Genomic DNA, 21534 nt, shown 5'->3' with positions numbered 1-21534 from the left:
GACTTTCATAGTAACAGATACTGTGCCATCTCACCAGATATGTGAAGGTAAATGTGGACAAAAAATGCGGGCATTAACTTAAAATCTGAAGTCCAAGTTGGCAGCTTTTAAATAGGGGTTATGATAGTGATTTGTGGATACTCAATGATGTTATATGTTGCCAACATTTTCATATCATTGTATATTTATTTGCTTGCCAAATGCATATACCAGAAGGTGATTCCAGTCTAACTCTGCTGACCCTGGTAACTTAGTAGGTATACATACTGGAGCATTGGCTTGACCATCTGTCCATAATCGATCAATCATTCTGAGTATTTTTAGAGCACGCTACTTACCCGTGAGGGTCTCAAGGCGCTGAGGGGAGGGGAGGGGTGGGGGTTCTGCTACTGCTCGAAGAGCCAGGTCTTGAGGGGTCTTCTGAAGGCGAGTAGGTCTTGGGTCTGTCGTATGTGGGTATGGAGGGTGTTCCAGGTCTTGGCGGCGAGGTAGAAGTACTGCTGCCGGAGGTTGTTCGTTGGTTGCAGGGGACAGCGGCGAGGGCAAGGCTGGCAGAGCGGAGCTGGCGGGTGGGGGTGTAGAAGCTGAGTTTGCTGTTCAGGTAGGCTGGTCCGGCGTTGTGGAGTGCTTTGTGTGCGTGGGTGAGGAGTTTGAAGGTGATCCTCTTGTCGACGGGGTGCCAGTGTAGGTCTCTCAGGTGGGGGGTGATGTGGCTGCGGCAGGGGACATTGACGATCAGTCGGGCGGAGGCGTTTTGGATGCGTTGTAGTAGTCATAGGTGTTTGGCTGGGATTCCTGCGTAGAGTGCGTTTCCTTAGTCCTGTCTGCTGCTGGCGAAGGCCCGTGTCACCGTTCTTGTTTCGGTAGGGATCCACTTGTAGATCCAACGGAGCATGCGGAGGGTGTTGTAGCAGCAGGAGGAGACTGCGTTGACCTGCTTAGAAATGGAGAGGGAGGAGTTGAGGATGAATCCTAGGTTGTGTGCATGGTCGTGGGTGTTGGTGCTGTTCCCAGTGTGGTCGGCCACCAGGAGTCGTCCCAGGCTGAGGGGGTGGGTCCGAGGATGAGTACCGCCGTCTTGTCAGAGTTCAGCTTCAGACGGATGTTCCTCATCCTGTCGCCGATAGCCTTCATTCCCTCGTGGAGGTTGGTTTTGGCAGTGTGGGTCCTTGGTCAGGGAGAGGATGAGCTGGGTGTTGGCGTAGGAGATGATGTTGAGGTCGTAATGGCGGGCCACTTGTGCGAGGGGGGCCATGTAGATGTTGAACAGCGTCTGGCTGAGGGATGAGCCGTGGGGGATGCCGCAGATGATGTCGGTGGCTTCGGATCAGAAGGGTGGGAGGCGGACGCTCTGGGTTCTGCCGGAGAGGAAGGCCTTGGTCCAGTCAAGGGCTTTCTCTTGGATTCTGGCTTTTATGAGTCGTGTCTTTAGAGTGTGATGGCAGATCGTGTCGAAGGCGGACGACCGGTCCAGGAGGATGAGGGCTGATGTTTCGCTGTTGTCTAGTTGGCGCCTGATGTCGTCTGCGGCTGCGATGAGGGCTGTCTTGTGCTGTGGTTTCATCTGAATCCTGACTGGGACGGGTCCAAGGTGTTGTTGTCTTCCAGGTGGCGGGCCAATTGTCTGACTATTTTCTCAATAACCTTTGCCGGGAACGGGAGCAGGGAGATGGGTCAGAAGGTCTTGGGGTCCTTGGGGTCCGCCTTGGGCTTCTTGAGGAGGGCGTTGATTTTGGCGTGCTTCCAGCTTTACGGGAATGTCACTGTTTCGAAGGAGATGTTGATGACCTTCCATAGTTGGGGTGCGATGGCTGCGTCCGCTTTGTTGAATATGTGGTGTGGGCACGGGTCTGACGGAGATCCTGAGTGGATGGAGTTCATGACCTTGCGTGTCTCGTCGTCATTGACGTTGGACCAGGAGGTCAAACGAATGGCGGTGTTCACAAGGGAGGTGGAGTCTGGCGTAGTCGGGTGGTCATGGTGTTGAAGCTGTCGTGGATGTCAGCGATCTTGCGGTGGAAGAAGATGGCTAGTGTGTCTCTCAGTTCTTGTGAGGGCGGGATGTTGGCGTTGGCGCTGGGGTTGGAGAGTTCCTTTACGATGCTGAAGAGCTCTTTGCCGTCTTGTGCGTTGTTATCCAAGCGGTTTTTGAAGGAGGATCTCTTGGCTAATCTGATGAGGTGGTGGTGTCTGCAGGTGGCGTCCTTGTTGGCTGCGTGGTTGTCTGGTGGGCGTTTGTAGAGCCATATATTCTCCACTTTCCGGCATGTGCGTTTGGAGGTCTGGAGCTTGTCGGTGAACCAGATGGCTCTCTTGCTAGCGTGGTTGTTGGAGGGTTTCCTGAGCGGGGCGAGGGTTTTGGCGCAGTCGTCGATCCACTGTCTGAGGTTGCGGGCTGCGGCGTCTGGGTTAGTGGGGTCGGTGGGTGGGTTCTGGGTGAGGGTGGTGGTCAGCCGGTCTTCGATGACTTTGCTCCAGCAGCAGCGAGGCAGCTGTTGGGTGCGGTGGTGCATGATTGGTTCCTTGAAGGTGAAATGGATGCAGCGGTGGTCGGTCCAGTGCAGTTGGGTGGTGTTGTCAGGGGGCAGGTTATGGCAGGTTTCAGGGGGCTAATTTTATTTCCTATCACTTTTAAGTGAAGACTTCTGGAACTCCATCTTTAAAATATTTGATTCACTGTGCATAAAACACGTGTGGCTATATGCCAACCAGGAGGGTGCTGGAATTGGTCATCTCACTTTGACCTGTTGTCTGAGGGGGTAGAAGAAAGCCAGACTCCACATTCAGCCCTGTGCCAGATCATTCCACATTCTCCTTACAACAGCGCACAACCACTCCACAACAAACCACAGCACCAGATACTATTCAACACTAACTCTCCAAATGCTGCATCACATCTTATACAAACTGTACCACATAGCACTAAACCCCATCTAATACAAGACCACACCACAGTACATAATGTATGTCATCACGTACCAAGTGCGACCAATAAATACACCACTATTCATCCTCATATCGTACTAGACCACACCATATCCCATTGCGCAATACATAACACGTCTCTGAATGTCATGCATCATATAGTCCTGCATGTCAACCCACACTACATCACACATTGGGTGTTCTAGTGTAATGCGATTTAATATGATGCAATCATACTACACCATATTACTCACAGCTGCAACATACCACATGAGCGTCTACAAAAAGGCTACCTCTGTACATATGCTACATTTCACCTGCCAAAATGTCAAACTTGATTCACAAGCATAGATGTCCTGCAGCCTTTGGAGCTAGCTTCAACAGGAGGAGGAGTCTTGTTTGCAGAAACTAAGGAGGCTACCTCAATCTACTTCACAACTCTCTCGGACAAGAGGGACTTGCAGGCAAATGTCGATCTCCAGGAGTAACCATTTGTAGATCCAATACAGTGATACATTACTCAAAGAAAAGACCACCATATGTAAACAAATGTGATGGGTCAGCAACAGAAGCTGAATCGTTGCTGATCACCCCATAGGAGGTCTATCAAAGAACAGTTGAGGGTTTTATTCAAGGCAACCGGTCAGAGAAAGATCCCTGGGTATACACTATCGTATGGACTTGCTATATTTCCATACCCTATCTGTCTAGGCATTCATACACTCTTACTCCCGCAAGGACAAACAAATCAATCGCAGTGATGGTGAAAGGTTAATTTCCACACTAAAATTGAACGTTCACAGTCTCTTTAATAAAAAACATAAAGAAAGATCTACACAAAATGACGAATTAAAATTTCAATAAACAATCTTTGAACATGTACAATAAACAACAGATATTCATAACAGTTCATTACATACATTAGGCAAGCACGATTTCATTAGTTAAATTAATGCATAAGAAAAGAAAAAACATTAAAAGCAAATAGGGCAGACAGATATACTATTAAATCACAAAAGAACCCCCTACACAACGTGGCCTTTAAATTCCCTTGCCACTCTAGTTTCTAGGTCCAGTGGTCCTTTGTTAATATACAAGTGGTGCAGTCAATAGTACCATTAATATATGCATATCTTTTTTATTCAAGGCAAGCCTTTATGCTTCTACTTCATGAAGAGGCGCTTATGGTCCAGAAGTTAACAAAGGGAGGACATACTGCGCTGGGTATAAATCAAATTTTAACAAGGAAGAGTAGGCAATGCTTGCAAAATATTTGGACTTCTAGTTCCAAACCTAGGGATTTAAGATGTGACAAAGCACCCCCCCCCCCTCTGCCCAACACACTACCCAAGCCTTCACTCACACATGTTGGAATGTCTTGGTTACCTGTGATTGTTCATTGAATAACAATGTAATACAAATGGTAGACTTTTTGCCAGTTTCTAGAACCCTTTTCAGACTGAAGTAATCATTGACCCTTTTCTCCTGTCTTTTCTCTATCCTTGGATCTCTGCCAGGTGGAAAGTGTACCACAAAGGTTTTCCAAGATGCATTGATGTGGGTAACGTCACAGAACTAGACTCGAACGTTAAATACTCCATCACCAAATCGCTAACTTTTGCCCTCACGAAGAAAGCTTCGTAAGTATTGAGTGTTATGGTGATCACAAAAAATATACGTTGGTGCTTCAAAGGGAGCCATACCCTCTATAGCAACTGGTCTTCTTCTTATAAGACCCCAATAGTTGCCTCTTCCAATTGAAATCCTGCATGACTCAAGGTTTTCTTTACAATGTCAAGATTTTTTACTCTAGCTGCTACCATGGACTGTCCAGTGTTCACAAAGCATGGTTCCTGCTTTAAGAACCATAGTACGAATGGGCAGCCATTTTGTTGCGCTTCATTTAAAATGAACCCCGTCCTGCATCCACTATAATGAGGTGAAAAACGTTCGGTCTTATTTCTAATCTAATTCGGTCATTATATGTCTAAGTTTCCCTCCAGTGTTTGCCATCTAACGGTTCACAGTTATGATGGGTGCATGTTATGCACAAGCATTCTTTAATTCTTATCTGCATTCATCCTGTCTCCTTGATTTGGCTGAATTACCCAGAGGTGACGATGTGAAATTAAGCCATTTAACTCCAATAGCAGAGGAAGCTTTAAAGATTGATTTGGTGTGTATAAAGTCAAGCCTGAACTTACTACGCAACCACTGAAACAAGGAGGGTTTGGGTGGGGAGACACTGCAGTCATTAATTATTTCAGTTAAATAATTTACTAATTCTGACTCCTAACCCACGCCACTTTGTCCTTGAAGTATTCTTGCATTAGAAAATGTTTGTATCTTAAATATTTTCGAAAGTTTGGAAAAGTATTTCATATAGACTTATTCCTCTTTTATTCTAGTAGTTACCTTTCAAAGCTTTTCTAATTTGGTACTGCTTTGACCCAATCCGCACATGTTAACTAGTGACAGCGTTCAAGTGTCAGAATCCATCTTTTGAAAAACCACAGAACACCATGTTTAAACACCCTTTCCATTATGCATTATACTTATCGTAATGTGAGGGTTCTTAGTAAAGCCATCTTCTCTCGTTCTGCTAGTACGCTAGAAATCAAACTGGAAGGATTTTTTGGACGTCAGGAATCCTGGAAATCATTTGAAGACCTCGAGAGGGTTTTATGGACCCATAAAACCGCTACTTCTGGTAAGACATTTCCTTTGACGAGGCAGTGTGTACAATGTGTGTCTAGCTCACTTTAAGTAGTCTGACTTCTGAGGGTTGACTTGCATTGCAGCACTTTTTACAATTCAGTTTAAGGTTTGCCAAATACCGAACACCCAGATGTATGAATATTTATCTGGCTGGCTGACTTGTTATCTATTCGAAATGTTGCTGCCTCTTTTTCCTGCTCGTAGGATACTAGAGTGTTTGATTGTACATAGCAGCGGAATGGGTGAGTTTGGCCTTTGAAAAACCAAGGCACATCAATGCTTAATCTGGTCCAGCAATGTGATTTATACACCTGGGTAACCAATTGCAATGCATTAAAATACCTTTGTCAAACGTGGAGTATCTCTTAACCTCAGAAATAGCCTTAGAATTTGAGTACAGGGCAGCAGGGAGCACCACTGTCTGTGCTTCTGAGAAATATAAGCTTTTTTTGTTAAGTTTTTTATAGTGCTACCTGGCCCAGGGGCTTTGAGCTCCTTTAAACAAGCACCAATTATATTACACCAGGTCAGATGCCTTTTATTAAGCACAAGGAGGTTAAACTATTTCCACAGGACATTGAGCAGACACTGGGACTTGAACTTCCAAAGGTCCAAGAGCTGGCAACTCTGGATGAAACGCCACACCTTCTCCTCTTGGAGATGCACTCAGCAGGCAGAATTATTGCTTCGCTCTCAAACACACCATTGATACTGAGGCGACTGTTCCCACTTCCACCTTATTACTCACCAAATGTTGTTCCCACTGATGTGGCTTACTGTACAATACTTCACAATCTAACCTCTTTCTACTGGTGGAGGAAATCATTTAATATGCACCGCTACTTGTACAGTGTACCTGGCTTGTAATCTACTCTTGTGACTTTAAGTGAAATTATGGTGTCCATATTGGTTTGGGTTTAAGCTCATTGAACGCGGTGGGGCTCAAGGTGAATATCTGCTGCAAACACTCATTCTATGAGGGCTGGGCTGCCTTCTCCTGTCACATCACTTGTGCCACACACAACGCCATGGAGTGGTGCGCTTATAAAAAATGTCGTAATTTGTAAAGCGCACAGCTACCTCCACCGGAGGTGTCCCGGCGCTGTCCGTATACCGCTTAGGAACCCTTCCTGGCTTTCCTGGGAAATGTCCACTCCTGGGCAGCCCCCAGGTGCAGCCAGGCATCCCAGCGCTTTTGGGGCCGTTGTGGAGACTAAGCAAGCTATTGCCCAGAGTTGCAGCGTGGGACCCATGATTAGAACAGGCACTGAGGCGAGAATATCCAGTCAGGGGAATTAATGAGCCGGAGACCCGCCGAGGCGGGAATCGAACCCTGGTCCCTGGCCAGAGCTCTGCATCAAGGTCTGCCTGCTCTAACCATTGAGCCACACTCCTCCACATTATGCCTGTGGTCGCAGAAGAGAATGCCTTTACTTATAAACTTGCACTGGTGAGTGGTGAACATAAAGCAAATCAACAAAATGTCACTCGCCCCGAATCCTCCCTCAAACACTAAGGGCCCAATTCCGATGTCGGACGGACCAGAGTTCGTCTGACATCGGTTTGAACTGGAACCGAGCGACCTCCTGTAGTTGGTTCTAGCCCAGGAAGTAGTATGCGACCGAGCCCTGTTTGGTCGCAATCCTATACTTTACAATGGGAGCATGCATTCCCAACGGAATGCATGCTCTCATTGCAAAGAGCAGAGGTGCAGTGCATCACTGCACCTCACCGGGTGCAGGGATCAACAGGAGGGCACCTATGGGGGACCTGCTGGGCGCCACCAAAGACCGATTCCCGATGCCTTTGTGTGAGAGGCCAGCACAGAAAGGCAGTGGGACCCTGCCATTGAAATCCCTTAGCTGGAAAGAGCTGGCCGAGGGATTACTGCAGGGTTTCCGAATGGCGGACGGGCTCTCCAAGCCCGTCGGAGGCCATTGGGCAAACCAAATCAGATTCCTTTCAGACCAACCCCCCTCGAAATCCCACCTTTCAATCCTGATTTCCTTCCTTGGGGTGAAGCCCTAATCCTTTGTGAGATGTTGCTGCCCTCACACATTTTTCTTCAGGAGCAGTCAACTGACCCCCGTTCTCAGTGTTTTAGGCTTTCAAGGGGGTGGGGTCAAGGCCTCCTCCTGGATTTGGTTACTTTAAAAGGATGCCGCACCAGTCATGAGCTTGGGGTTTCCCCCATCATGGTAATACTTCCTGCTGAGGGGAGGGTGTGTATGCTCTCTGCTTCCCTTCCCAAACTTCCCTTATTCCCTGGTGCTGATGCCCGTACATCCTAGAGCCCTACAGGCATATATGTGGTCTCCTTATAGTCCGGCTTTACCTCAGCTGCCTCCTTCTTTGCACATCCCTTCCCCTTTCTTCCTTGAGTTGGAGTGCGCATGCTTAACCCATCACGTGCTGTTAGACAAATTGTGGTAGGCAGGTTCTGAGTCTGTCTACACCTGTTCATGCTCTGTGCTCCCTTTGTTAAAAATAAACATTTAGCTCCATTTATAGTACCATGTCTACTACAAACATTAGACATGTTAATTTCCAATTCCATCAAATACAGAAAACGCTCACTGGAAAATAAGCTCTAAATGGACAAATACTAAAGTAGGGCAGCAAATTCTGGACAGAAGTACGTGAGCAGAACCTATCCTCTTAAGGATAATAGCACTCCCAAGTAGAAAATATTTTGTATACCGTGTATTCTTATTCACATTACTGTGCTCTGTCTCGTAGAGTATGTGTCCCAACACTGGAGAGAAGATGCATTCTTTGGGTACCAGTTCCTCAATGGCGTTGATCCAATGATGATCAAGAAGTGCAACAAAATCCCAGACAACCTCCCAGTGACGGACAGCATGGTGGCATACATCTTGGGGCCAAAGACTAACCTTGCAGCGGAGTTGCAGGTATGTACATTTGATCTTGGTTTCCATAGGCCTGCAAACATGTGTGCGTGTGTCCACCAGCTCTTTCTTTTGTTTTTAGGTGTGGCGTGACAGTGTAACTGTCTTCAAGAGCTATTGTTACTATCTCTTAAACCTGCATGTAATGTAGGGTTGCTTTCTGCCAAGAGGACTTTCTCTCTGTTCCCATGTTTTTTGCTGTCTAGTCTATCCTATACTTAACATCTCTCAAGTGCATTGAATGATATATTGCATTCTTGATCTCAAATATGCATTGTGTACAGCAAACAATTATATTTTTGGGGGTTTTCAAAGCAGCATGCTGGTAAAGCATAGCACATTCAGTAGGAGTGCAAGCTTCTTTCACACACACAGTGCAATACAGCACAGACCATAGCAGTAAAGTTATATGCACACAACTGCAGTAGATGCACAAATGAAATGTAGTTTAGCTTCTCTCACTGAAAATTCTTGTTACTCTGGACACTCTGCCTGTCAAAAGGCAGACCTATTCACTTTGCCAGTGCTTGTTTTAGAATATCATTAGATAAATGTTAGTTACTTAACCAGGCTTTGTCGGGGGTTGCAGCCTATGTGAGTCGTTATACCTCAGATCTCTGGATATGTGTTGGTAATTTGAGTATGTTGCATTCTTTTCAATTGAGACCAGACCAGCATTTGTAGTTTTGATGTTAACTAGTGTTTAGGTTGCATTGGCTCAGCAGGTCTAAAATTATATTGGAGACTGGAGAGAGGTGTGTGTGTGTGTGTGTGTGTGTGTGTGTGTGTGTGGTATGCCCTTTGTGAAGAGTTCAGCCTGATAAGTTAGGGCTATAGTTGTGTTTTAACCATACCTTGTTGGGTTTGTTGATTTTGCTAATCATAGTATTGGAAAGATGTTTAGCTAAAATAGAGCTTGCTGTCTATAAATGCCCTGGCCTTGAGTAGCAGTCTAAGGTTATAATGGCCAGGTTACTCGGTTTCATCTTTCTGCAGCTGAATGATGAGCTCAGAATTTATCTTTAAAATGTACTTTCGGATAGCCCAAAATTGTAATGGAGCAGTGCAAAATCTGCCTGCCAGACAAGCCAAACAGGTTGGCCACAATGAGCTTCCTGTCTAGATATCGACTCCCACATTCTGTTGTCATGCAGAGTATCTTATTAACCACACATCCTTCTGTTGCCATATTTTACTATAGTTCAAATATGGACACCTCATTCTAGGTAATGTTTGTTTTAATTTGTAATGTGTTTCACTATGTGGACCACTGCTTGGTTTGGGAATTATATGCTAAATATTCTCCATACTGGCTTCCATCTTTTTGCTGTACATGCTCCAGCTTGGCTCAAGTCTTTCCTAGAAGATAGGACTTCCCAGATCTTTGAGGGGGATCACACATTGGCCAATTTCCCTCTTAAATATGGAGTTCTTCAGGGCTCTGCTTTGAATACCACTCTGTTCAATATATCATATATATATATATATATATATTCCAGCAACTTCTCCTTTTCACAAAAGGAAAACATGAGTCACACACGAGCTTGAGTTCATCAGTTTAATGACGCCTTGCAAACAGGTTCTTTACGACTTTGTCCTGACTAGTTTCGTTCCTGGCTAGGAACTTTCTCAAAGGTGCGTCGTTGCATAAGCCTCTGCCGGTCTTACCACAGTTCATTTTCCGCTATGCTTATATGCCTCCAGTGGCGATGTTTTGTGGAATCACTTCCTTTGTGGGTAGCATTGTGGGAACCTTAGTCCATCTCGGCAGTATCTTTTGACTTGAATTTATTTTAAAGGATGCTGTTTTCTGTTGCCGCAATTGTTCGTCAAATCTGGCAAGTTCCCCATTTTCAGCCGACTTTTCCGTTTGAAATGGATCCACGACCGAGGTCCAGTATATATATATATATATATATATATATATATATATATATATATATATATATATATATATATATATATATATATATATATATATATATATACGTCTTTCAGATATTGTCCTCCGTTTCGGAATCTCAATAATATCCTATGCAGATGATACACAATTAGTTTTCTCTATCCCAGAGTCAGGGTTCCGCATTGCCCTCTATAGGTCCCTACCTAGAGATGACTAAGATTGCTGTCATCAACAGCTAGATTGCTAGGTGACCTAGCTTTAGGACACCCCCGCGCCGCACGGCCACCAGCTGCTGCGTGTGCCATCCGCCTGCCTCGCTGACCCTGCCTTCCGCCGGCTGACCACGCCCCCTGCCGCCGAGCAGCGTGGTCTCCTACGGTCGGGGCATCTGTTACTGTGTTCGCTGCTCTGTTGCCTTTTTAGGCGTTTGTGCCCCGTGTTTCTCCTACTGTGTGCCCCATTGTTTTTACTGTTTACTGTTTTTGCTCATCGCCTGTCCCCCTGTACTTTCTCCCCTCTGCTGCCCCGGTAACCTCCCACCCCGCTCCCCGCTTCCCGCCTCCGCTGGTTTGCCACGCCCCCTCTTCTTTCTGTGCCCGCTCCCGCCTCCCAGCTGCTCCTCCCTCCCTCGCACTTGGCCATAAATGGTGACCGTGCAACGCAGGTGAGTGTGACCTAGCTTTAGGACACCCCCGCGCCGCACGGCCACCAGATGCTGCGTGTGCCATCCGCCTGCCTCGCTGACCCTGCCTGCCGCCGGCTGACCACGCCCCCTGCCGCCGAGCGGCGTGGTCTCCTGCGATCGGGGCATCTGTTACTGTGTTCGCTGCTCTGTTGCCTTTTTAGGCGTTTGTGCCCCGTGTTTCTCCTACTGTGTGCCCCATTGTTTTTACTGTTTACTGTTTTTGCTCATCGCCTGTCCCCCTGTACTTTCTCCCCTCTGCTGCCCCGGTAACCTCCCGCCCCGCTCCCCGCTTCCCGCCTCCGCTGGTTTGCCACGCCCCCTTTTCTTTCTGTGCCCTCCCCGCTCCCGCCTCCCAGCTGCTCCTCCCTCCCTCGCACTTCGCCATAAATGGCGACCATACGAACGCGCAGCGGTCACGCGCAGCGCGAGCGCCGATTGTGCGCCAAAGGTAAGCCCGTCTGCGCCCGTCCGCGCCTGGACCGCGCCCAGTGCCAGTACCCCTGGCCCTCGCAGACCCCAGCCCACCCGCCGGACGTACGACACCACCACCCTCAACGCACTCAACACCGGCCGACTCCCGGAATGCTACCGAGCCACCCCGAGACGCACCCACGGACCCTTCAGCTGCCGCTCCTGCGAGTTCACCTGCATCCGGACCTGCACTACACCCGCACCCACCAAGACCAAGACGAGTAACAACAGCAGCCACCTGAAGTGCATCCTGCTCAACACCCGCTCCGTCCACAGACACGCCGTCGAGCTCTGGAACCTGCTCGACACCACTTCACCAGACGTCGCCTTCCTCACGGAAACCTGGATGAACGCCTCTTCAGCGCCCGACATCGCCATCGCCTTCCCAGACGGCTACAAGATCATCCGAAGGGACCGCATCAACCAGACCGGAGGAGGCATCGCCATCATCCACAGGAACACCATCCGCATCACGACCAACACCGACACCCTGACAACCGCGGGGCACCTGCACTTCTAGGTCCACATCAACCCCAAGACCACCCTCAGAGGCACCCTCATCTACAGACCTCCAGGACAACGCACACAATTCAGCGAAGACATCGCCGACTTCATCAGCCCGCACGCCCTCCTCTCCGCTGACTACATCCTCCTCGGGGACCTCAACTTCCACCTGGAGAACAACAACGACCGCAACACCACCACCCTGCTGGACAACCTCGCCAACCTCGGTCTCAAGCAGCTGGTGACCACCCCCACCCACTACGCCGGACACACACTCGACCCCGTCTTCTCATCCAGCAAGGACATCGCCTTCAGCCACGCCACCGGACTCCACTGGACGGACCACAGCTGCGTCCACTTCAGCTTCAGAAGGGCCACGACTCACCACCACCAACAGGCTGCACGCAGAAGCTGGAACAAGATCACAGCCGACCAACTCGCGACTTCCCTGAGCAAGAACCCACCCACCAGCACAACGAACCCCAGCCAAGCGGCCAAGCGAATGCGCTGACGACCTCGCCCCCCTGAGGACCCCGCCCAGCAGACCCGGCAGCAAGAAAACCCCATGGTTCACCGAAGAACTCGAGAGAACCTGGCGCAGAGACCCAACACCGGACAACATGACTGCCCTCAAGCTCGCCACCCGAAAACACCACCAACTCATCCGCGCAACCAAGAAAACCGCATTCAAGGAACGACTCGACACCAACGCACACAACAGCAAGGAACTCTTCAACATGGTTAAAGAGCTCTCCAACCCCAACGCCGGAAACAACGACATCACCCCTTCGCAAGACCTCTGCAACTCCCTCGCCTCCTACTTCCACAACAAGATCGCGGACATTCACAACAGCTTCAGCACTCAACCGACGCACGCCACAACCGAACCAGCGCCCCCCACCATCACCCTCCGCGCCTGGACCCAGATCAGCACCGAAGACACCGTCCGCACAATGAACTCCATCCACTCCGGATCTCCAACCGACCCCTGCCCTCACCACGTCTTCAACAAGGCCGATGCTGTCATCGCACCCCACCTGCGGGACATAATCAACACCTCCTTCGACACCGCTACCTTCCTGGAGAGCTGGAAGCACGCCGAACTCCGCGCTCTACTAAAGAAGCCATCAGCCGACCCCACCGACCTAAAGAACTACCGCCCCATCTCGCTGCTCCCGTTCCCTGCAAAAGTCATCGAGAAGACCGTCAACAAGCAGCTGCCCGCCTTCCTCGAGACGAATGGATCTCTAGACCTCTCAGTCTGGCTTCCGGGCCAACCACAGCACCTAGACCGCCCTGATCGCAGCCACCGATGACATCCGAGCCCTGCTCGACAACGGAGAAACAGCGGCCCTCATCCTCCTGGACCTCTCCGCGGCCTTCGACACTGTCTGCCACCGTACCCTAGTACAGCGCCTCAGCAACATCGGAATCCAGGAGAAGGCACTGGAGTGGATCATCTCCTTCCTCGCCGGAAGGACACAGAGTCCGCCTCCCCCCGTTCAGATCTGAGGCCACCGAAGTCATCTGCGGCGTTCCACAAGGCTCCTTGCTCAGCCCAACGCTCTTCAACGTCTACATGAGCCCCCTCGCAGCCATCGCACGCCAGCAAAACCTCAACATTATCTCCTACGCCGACGACACCCAGCTGATCCTCTCCCTCACCAACGACGCCGCCACCGCCAGAGCCAACCTTCACAAAGGAATGAAAGAGGTAGCCGAATGGATGAAGAACAGTCACCTGAAACTGAACTCTGACAAGACGGAAGTCCTCATCCTGGGATCCTCACCCTCCACCTGGGACGACTCCTGGTGGCCCCCCGCCCTAGGCAGCGCACCCAAACCAACAGACCACGCACGCAACCTAGGCTTCATTCTGGACTCCTCCCTCTCCATGACCAGACAAGTCAACGCCGTCTCCTCGTCGTGCTTCAACATCCTGCGCATGCTACGCAAGATCTTCCGGTGGATCCCCACCGAGACAGGAAGACGGTCACCCAGGCCCTCGTCACCAGCTGTCTGGACTACGGCAACTCCCTCTACGCAGGAACCACCGCCAAACTCCAGAAGAGACTTCAGCGGATCCAGAACGCCTCAGCACGACTCATCCTGGACATCCCCCGTCGCAGCCACATCTCCGAACACCTGAGAGACCTGCACTGGCTCCCGGTCAACAAGAGAATCACCTTCCGTCTCCTCACCCACGCTCACAAAGCCCTACACAACCAAGGACCAGGATACCTCAACAGCCGCCTCAACTTCTACGCTCCCAAACGCCAGCTTCGATCGACCGCCCACGCCCTCGCCGCCGTCCCTCGAATTCGAAGAGCCACCACTGGGGGACGGTCCTTCTCCTACCTCGCCGCCAAGACATGGAACTCCCTCCCGACCCACCTCTGCATGACCCAGGACCACCTCGCCTTCAGGAAGCAGCTCAAGACCTGGCTGTTCGAGCAGTAGCGGACCCCCCTCCCCTAGCGCCTTGAGACCCTCTGGGTGAGTAGTGCGCTATATAAATTCTCTGATTGATCAAGAGTAAAATATGGAGGGCACACCTTCTCATAACACCACAAAAATGTGGAACCGCCTTCTGATGTCTCTTCATTCAGTCGAAAAGGAACTTTTGTTCTAGAAATCCCTGAAAACCTGACTTTTCTAGAATGTTATGTTAGGCGGATTTATAAAGCGCATGACTGCTCCAACATCGGGGTGTCCCTGCGCTAGCATACAAGGGGGGTCCGAGCCGAAGAGTTCAGTGGAAGAAAAAAGCCAGATTTCAATCCATTTCCTAAATGCCCAATAATTTTGTGTACTTCGTACAGCAAGAGGGGCGGCATTCCATAGGGCGGGGGCCAATGCCTTAAAGGAGTGTCCACCCACTCTCTGCATGCGCACTCTTGGAGTACTAGCCAGGTGCAAATTGGCAGAGCACACAGCCCTCCCCAGGAATGCTTAAAGAACAGAGCCCTTGCAGGATTTGAGGGGCTTTGCCATGCAAGATCTTATGCGTGGTGCAAAGAGTCTTGAACTGGACTCTCTATTCAATCGGCAGCCAGTGGAGATGGCGAAGGAGATGGAAAGCATGACAGTGCTTCAGTAGGGCAAAAAGGGTATGTGCAGCCGCATTCTGTGCCCGTTGGAGTCTTTGATGACCGTTTTATTAACTTCATGTAGGAGCCAATTACAATAGTCGACACTGCACAATCGTTTGGCGGATAGATGCATCAAAGAATCCCAGGATGGGTTTCAGACCTCGTAAGAGGCCGAAACCAGTCCCCATCGTTTTTTTCGTGTGGTTCTTGAATGAGAGGGCATTGTCCATCAGGACCCCTGGGTTCTTAACTGCCATTGTTAGTTTGGAAGGAGTGCCTAGAACCTTTGACTTACCAGGAGCACCTCAGACTTGGTGGAGTTCAGTTGTAGGCTGTTGTTTGCCATCCAGTCTGAGATGGCCAGAAGGTCCTCTTGGAATTTCACTTGATCCTGTTTAACGTTGTTAGAAAAGGTAAACACCAGCTGGATATCATCAATGTATGATACAGTCTTGATTTTCTGTGCTTTTGCCAAGAGAGCCAATGGGTGGACATATATGTTAAACGGAGTGGGGCTCAGGGCAGAGCCCTGCTGGACACCACAGCTGAGGGGACAGACACTGGATTGATAGGGAGGGGCATGTATCTGAAAGGTACGCTCGGTCAGAAAAGATGTAAACCAGGCTAGAGCCTTGCCTTTGACCCCCGTCTCCCCCAACAGTTGAAGTAAGATCTTATGGGAGATAGCATTTTTTTCCCTGACCTAAGGGCAGCCTTTGATACTGAGGTGTTACCTTCTTCCAGCACAGCCCGTAACTGCTCTGTAACTGCCAGTAGGGCAGATTCTGTGCTGTCTGTCCCCGTAAACACCACCTAAAGTGGAGTGAATGTCTCTATGCCACACAACCAGAGCTGAGATGCCTACAGGTAGCTATGCGATAAACCAGTGCTTTTAGAATAGAAACTTTGAAATGTAGAACATTACTTACATTTGCATCCTACATGAAGTGCTTGAATGTGATATTTTAAGATCTATAAACGTTTTGAATTACTAAATGTAAAACTATAAATATACCTCATACTTGTGTCCATTGACCTTGATTGGCCCATGTTCTAATCTCTCCTAGTGAAAACACAAGTAATGCATACCATGTCTTTATTCCTGAGACAGGAGTATGTTTCAGAACAATTGGACACTACTAGGTTGCACAATGACCGGCCTAGGAGGGTGCAGTTGGAGCATGTATTATGTGACGTGTTTCAGAGGCAGCCTTTGATTTTATTTAGTGACTGGTATCCAGTTTCTGATAAGTCAGCCCTTTTACCCCAACAAAGCACTGAAGGTGGCCTGCTCTGCATCCGTTGCTGTCTATTGCCTGTGAGCAATCATGTAGCAGTAGATTTAAAAGCCCTTTTAGTCCTGTGACCTGCTTCCATTCAGCCTTCAAAATGACGAGCTCTTTAAAAAAAGCCTTTGTCGATACTCTGTGGTATTCATCCAGTGACAGAACATGCTCTGTATTTCTGTGCCAGTGCTCTGCATAATCTAGCTTGATCAAACCCCTATGTAAGTGAGGACCGGTTCCATTTCCCCATGTACATTCCAGAGTTTATAGATGTTGTTTCTGTAGTATGTACCTAGTCCAATATTAGTAAATCTTGATGCTGTTTTCTGAGAGTAGAGCATCAAACTGCTCCATGTAAATGCCAAAGATGACAGACCGCATGAAACCTTGGGACTCCATATGTGGTGGATCTTTTGAGACCTGGAGGTGCGCATGTTAAGAAACTGGTGTTTGGCATGGCAGGTAGAGAACCAGTGACGGACCTTGCCAGTGAACCCCAATCACAGCCCAAGGGTGGGTGAGTGAGATGGTCAACTGTGTTGAAGGGAGCTGAGAGGTTCGCAATAGCAGGAGACCGGGTTCATCTCCATCTGTGGTCAATCGGGCAAGGTCTACAATATGTAAGGTGTACCTGGTAGTATCCATTCTGCAGTGTGATCTGAAGCCAGATAGTTCGAATTAATAGGATTATGAAGTTAAGCATAAACTGCTTTTTCAATGATATTGCTGATGAATGGTAGGTGAGTGATGGGCCAGTAGTTAGCTAGGTCATCTTAGTCTAGTGTAGGTTTGTTTAGGAGTAGGAGGATCTAGCCTGTCTTCAGAGAAGATTCTTTGAGCAAAGTAAGCATTCACATTGGGAAGTCGGAGGAAGAGCATCCCCAGAGATTTGAAGGACGATCAGACCTCTTCAGAAGTGGCTTTGGGGGAGTCAAGCAGATCAGTCCTATCTGGCAGAGTTAAGGCAGTGAAGGTGGACTACTCTGGGATTCTTTAGGAAGTGGTGGGTGTACAAGATGACGCATGCTTTGTATTAGTGAAATACATAAAATCTATCAGTGCATCATTGTGACACATTGATGGCACTGCACTTTTCTGTGAGGAATATCTGAGTCCAGCAGGAGGTTGATGGGATACTGGTCTTCCGCAGCTTTTTTGTTCTGTTGGTGGTTATGTTGTTTGGGTTAGCATGATGTGATGAGCTATCTGTTTGTTCCAAAAAGGGACTTCCGTATCAAGAGGTCCTCAGAAGTTCTGTTTATCTTCTCTTTTCGGTCTGCAAATTGGTTGTCAGCAACGTCTTCAGAATGCAAGGTGCTGAAGACTTTGGTATGCACTTGTATGTTGTAATTGGGGTGTGGATGTTCGCAAAGTTTTCCAAAACAATGTTGACCTTGTTTAGAATGGTGTTGGCATTGGCTGTGAAGTGGATGGGGTGAAAAATGTGTTCAAGCTTTAGGTTGTCAATGGATAAATGTTCACAGGATAGGAAGGTTTGATCTACTCTTTTGTGCTGACCTTGATTTAAAAGTAGTATATGGTCATCCCCATCTCCCTGCTCAAAGTGGTCGGTCCAGTCCAAGAGCATAAGTGGTTTTCGTTGGATTGTTGATGTTTAGAGAAGGTCATGGTTGTGGCCTTTGTAGTGGTTGTGTGACACGCTACCATATTGTGCATCTTGAGTGGAGATTTTTGTTTTTTGAGCTTTTATTTTCTGCGATGTTTAGGTCACCCTATGTAGGTGGTGTGGGCATGTCAGGTGGACGAGATATTGAGGCGATCAGAGAATTCATCAATGTAGTCTTTGAATGCAAATTTCTTGCAGTATGATACTGGGTAGAACAAGTCCTACCTTCAGTAAAACCAGATTTAACCTTGTGCTTTGCTGCTTTCCAGAAATCCCAGCCAAGAAAGCAGATGACACATTGGGAATAGGCCACATACTTCACTCTCCCTCAGTGCAGTAAAAGTCATGAGCTTTAGCCCCTTGAGTTTTACCCTGCCTCCAGTTTGAGCAGGAACATCTTGAGTTAATATCAAAAAAGGACTAGCTATTTTAGGGAAAGGGGGAAGACTCCATGAAGTACGCGTGCCAACAAACCCATTCGTTTGTTCATGAAGCCCTCACCCACCAACCTAGTTGGTGGCATGCTTCATCGGGCCCACCACAGTGACACCGAATGTGTCCCGGGTGTGCTTCAACGCCAGATTACTGCGGAGCTGGTATGTTGCTGAGTGTGCAGTGTGATGGGTGAAAGTTTAAAAAGCCATACAGTGGGTCCCAGTACCCGAGGGTAAGTAGATAAATTTTAATGACTGGGCCCCTGTTAGCTACTAAAAAGGCAGACTGACGCGGTGGAGTGCGGATTATGACCTCCAGCGTCCTGTGTGGTCTACATGTTTCAGCCAGGCCTTCCGTTTTAAACTGGCTTTCCTCAGGACCAAGTGAGTATGTGAAAGTGCAATAAATAATAAAATACTAAATTATAGTGGAATACCGGTCTAGATCCTCCTTGGACCTGTCGTCCTTCTGTCGGGCACGGCAGAAGGAAGACCGGTCCAAGGAGGATCTAGACCGGTATTCCCGGTCTCTTTCTCTGCATGGTGACCCAAGGAAGCTTTCTACAGCAAAACGCTTGTCAAAGCAAGAGGGAATCCCCCTCTAACATATAAACGCACCTTAGGGAGTGCGACACATAGACAAATAACACAACCACTATAATTTAGTATTTTATTATTTATTGCACTTTCACATACTCACTTGGTCCTGAGGAAAGCCAGTTTAAAACTGAAGGCCTGGGTTTGTTGGCACGCGTACTTCATTGAGTCTTCCCCCTTTCCCTAAAATAGCTAGTCCTTTTTTGATATTAACATATAACCCTGGGGATCCGGACTGGCTTACCTAGTCCTCAGCCAGGGGACCCCCAGAATAAATTGAATTCTGGTACCCCTTGCTACATTTTAATCTCCCCATCACATCACTATACCATCCTGCCCACACACCCCCACCTCATCAAAAGGCTGTCGGATAAAAAGATCTCCGCCAAAGCGCCCCTCTTTGAGGTGAGCCCGTCGGGGATTGCACCGCCTCCCCGACGAGGAGCATACGCCGATGATGAAGCATGACACCCTTCTGGGGGTGTGAGGCAAATTCATCCGACATAATGGATGCCCCAGGGTGTCACACGAACACCTTTGGTCACGCCAGTTAATACTTTCCAATCTCTCCACAGGAACAGTTCAGCAGCCCCCCTTTTGCTTGCCCCTTACCTAGTCCTCACTCTCTCCTTTGATACGACAGGAACATCTTGTGACAGATGCCTTTCATGTGATAAAGGATAGGATGCTTCCTGCTACCTTTGGTCTCACCAACCTCTTGAAAGTGGGGAGTATGGCATTATGCCTCCTGCCTTTTCTTTTGACTACTTGAAGTCAAAAGGAAATTACGCCATTGGTTTCATACATTTTCAAATTCAGACCTCGGAGGATTGGGAGCAACTGAAAGGATTACCTTTTAATCCTAACAGGTTTGGAAGTTGACATTTGGGGAGGAGTTATGTGATGGGCATAGAGACTCTTTGCCAAGGATCTCCCCTGCTATCTTGCTAAGCTGTAGAACAAGGCCTTGTAGGATATTTATAGTTATTCACCAAAATTGTGTTGTACTTTTGAGAATGGAAGTGGATTTTGCTAGGGTTATGGTAATTGGCCAAATTACTAGTGTGTAGACCTTATACAACAGTGCTCCCACTACTCTCACACTAGAGTGCTGCTGGAATAGAAAATAATACAATATTGGGTTCTCTAGCTTGAACATTCACCTGATTTGTATATATGGGTAGTACTTCAGCCACTAGTTACCTCTAATTGTATTATTGCTCCAGTAGACAATAGGTATCTTGCCAAATGTCGCTTATTAAAAATTTCTTTAATCAACTTAATTTTTTTTCTGTACAGTTCATGCATTAAAAATAATCAAATTCCACATTGTCCTTGTTAATATCACAATGTGGTCAATGAGACGTCAAGTCCTATAACTTGAAAACGGTCTGCCTCTATATAGTCCATAAAATATCAAGTCACCAGTTTGTGTAGTAGCGATGAACCCTTCATGTATTATTGGGAACTTCAGTTACTTCTCTGAAATGAGTCGGATATAGGGAATATAAACCAACCTGACCAGAGTCGTTCAAGTTTGGGAATCCATTTTATTGCATTATAATGCCCTCACACACCCTGTCGGGTGTCGTGCTTCATCGGACTGCTCTTCGTCGGGTCGGAGGTGCAATACCAGACGGGCTCCCTATAGTAGGGGCACTCTAACTGATCTTTTTCCAACAGCAGTTTGGTGAAGTGGGGGATAAGGGGCCTGCTGTGTGTAGATGAAGGTGTATTTGTGTATTTGGATTGAATGTAAAATAGGGTTGGGAGTACTTGCGACAACTTTAAACAAAGGATCTACTACCCTAAGTAAAAACAAAAGATATAAGGCGCTAGGCTGAGGTTATGTCTTAGGTTGTGGCGATCTTATAAGTAGTAGGTCAAAATGAAAAGGATTGAGGTTTGTTCCCACCCCTAGGGTGGACAAATTCAAACACTGTGAACTACAGCAATTTTTTCGTAAAGTATGCCTGAGAGCCTTCTTGGACGTCCTCCCAAGAAGCTAGTGACTCTGGTCTTCATAACCCCTCTACATTTACTCCCAACACGAGTGTGGTACCCAACAAGGTCATTACTTTTGAACAAGCTGTCCTAAAGGACTTACAGAGGGAGTCTGACTTGAGACAGCCCTGTAACATCACCAGTGAAGAGTTGGCGGCTGTCACATCCCTGGCAAATGACACTTCCATCACAATCAAACAAGCCGACAAAGGCGGGGCCACAGTGATCATGGCCACCACTGACTCAAACACTGAGTGTTTGAGACAACTGAGTAACCTGTGGTATTACAACCCCATTACCAGTAGTTAAATGGCCCGCCTAACCACGACTATAATTGTGCTAGTCTTTGCAGCCAAAGCCCAAGGCTGGATAAGCAAGA

The 21534-nt window shown here is 48.1% G+C and overlaps 1 protein-coding gene across 3 annotated transcripts in view; it reads left to right on the top strand.

The window, feature by feature from the left end:
* LOC144799564 (hydroperoxide isomerase ALOXE3-like) overlaps positions 1–21534 on the top strand; it is a 422558-nt gene that overhangs the window by 361366 nt on the left and 39658 nt on the right. For all 3 annotated transcript variants that reach the window (XM_078670933.1, XM_078670934.1, XM_078670932.1), the window contains exons 4-6: positions 4443–4565; positions 5532–5635; positions 8383–8555. In XM_078670933.1, coding sequence (XP_078527059.1) covers positions 4443–4565; positions 5532–5635; positions 8383–8555 — 400 coding nt within the window. The remainder of the gene's footprint in view (positions 1–4442; positions 4566–5531; positions 5636–8382; positions 8556–21534) is intronic.

The sequence above is a fragment of the Lissotriton helveticus genome, chromosome 12 (genome assembly GCF_964261635.1).
Source record: "Lissotriton helveticus chromosome 12, aLisHel1.1, whole genome shotgun sequence".
Lineage (NCBI taxonomy): Eukaryota > Metazoa > Chordata > Amphibia > Caudata > Salamandridae > Lissotriton > Lissotriton helveticus.
Note: the sequence above shows the minus strand (reverse complement) of the source record. Positions and strands in the feature narration are given on the sequence as shown.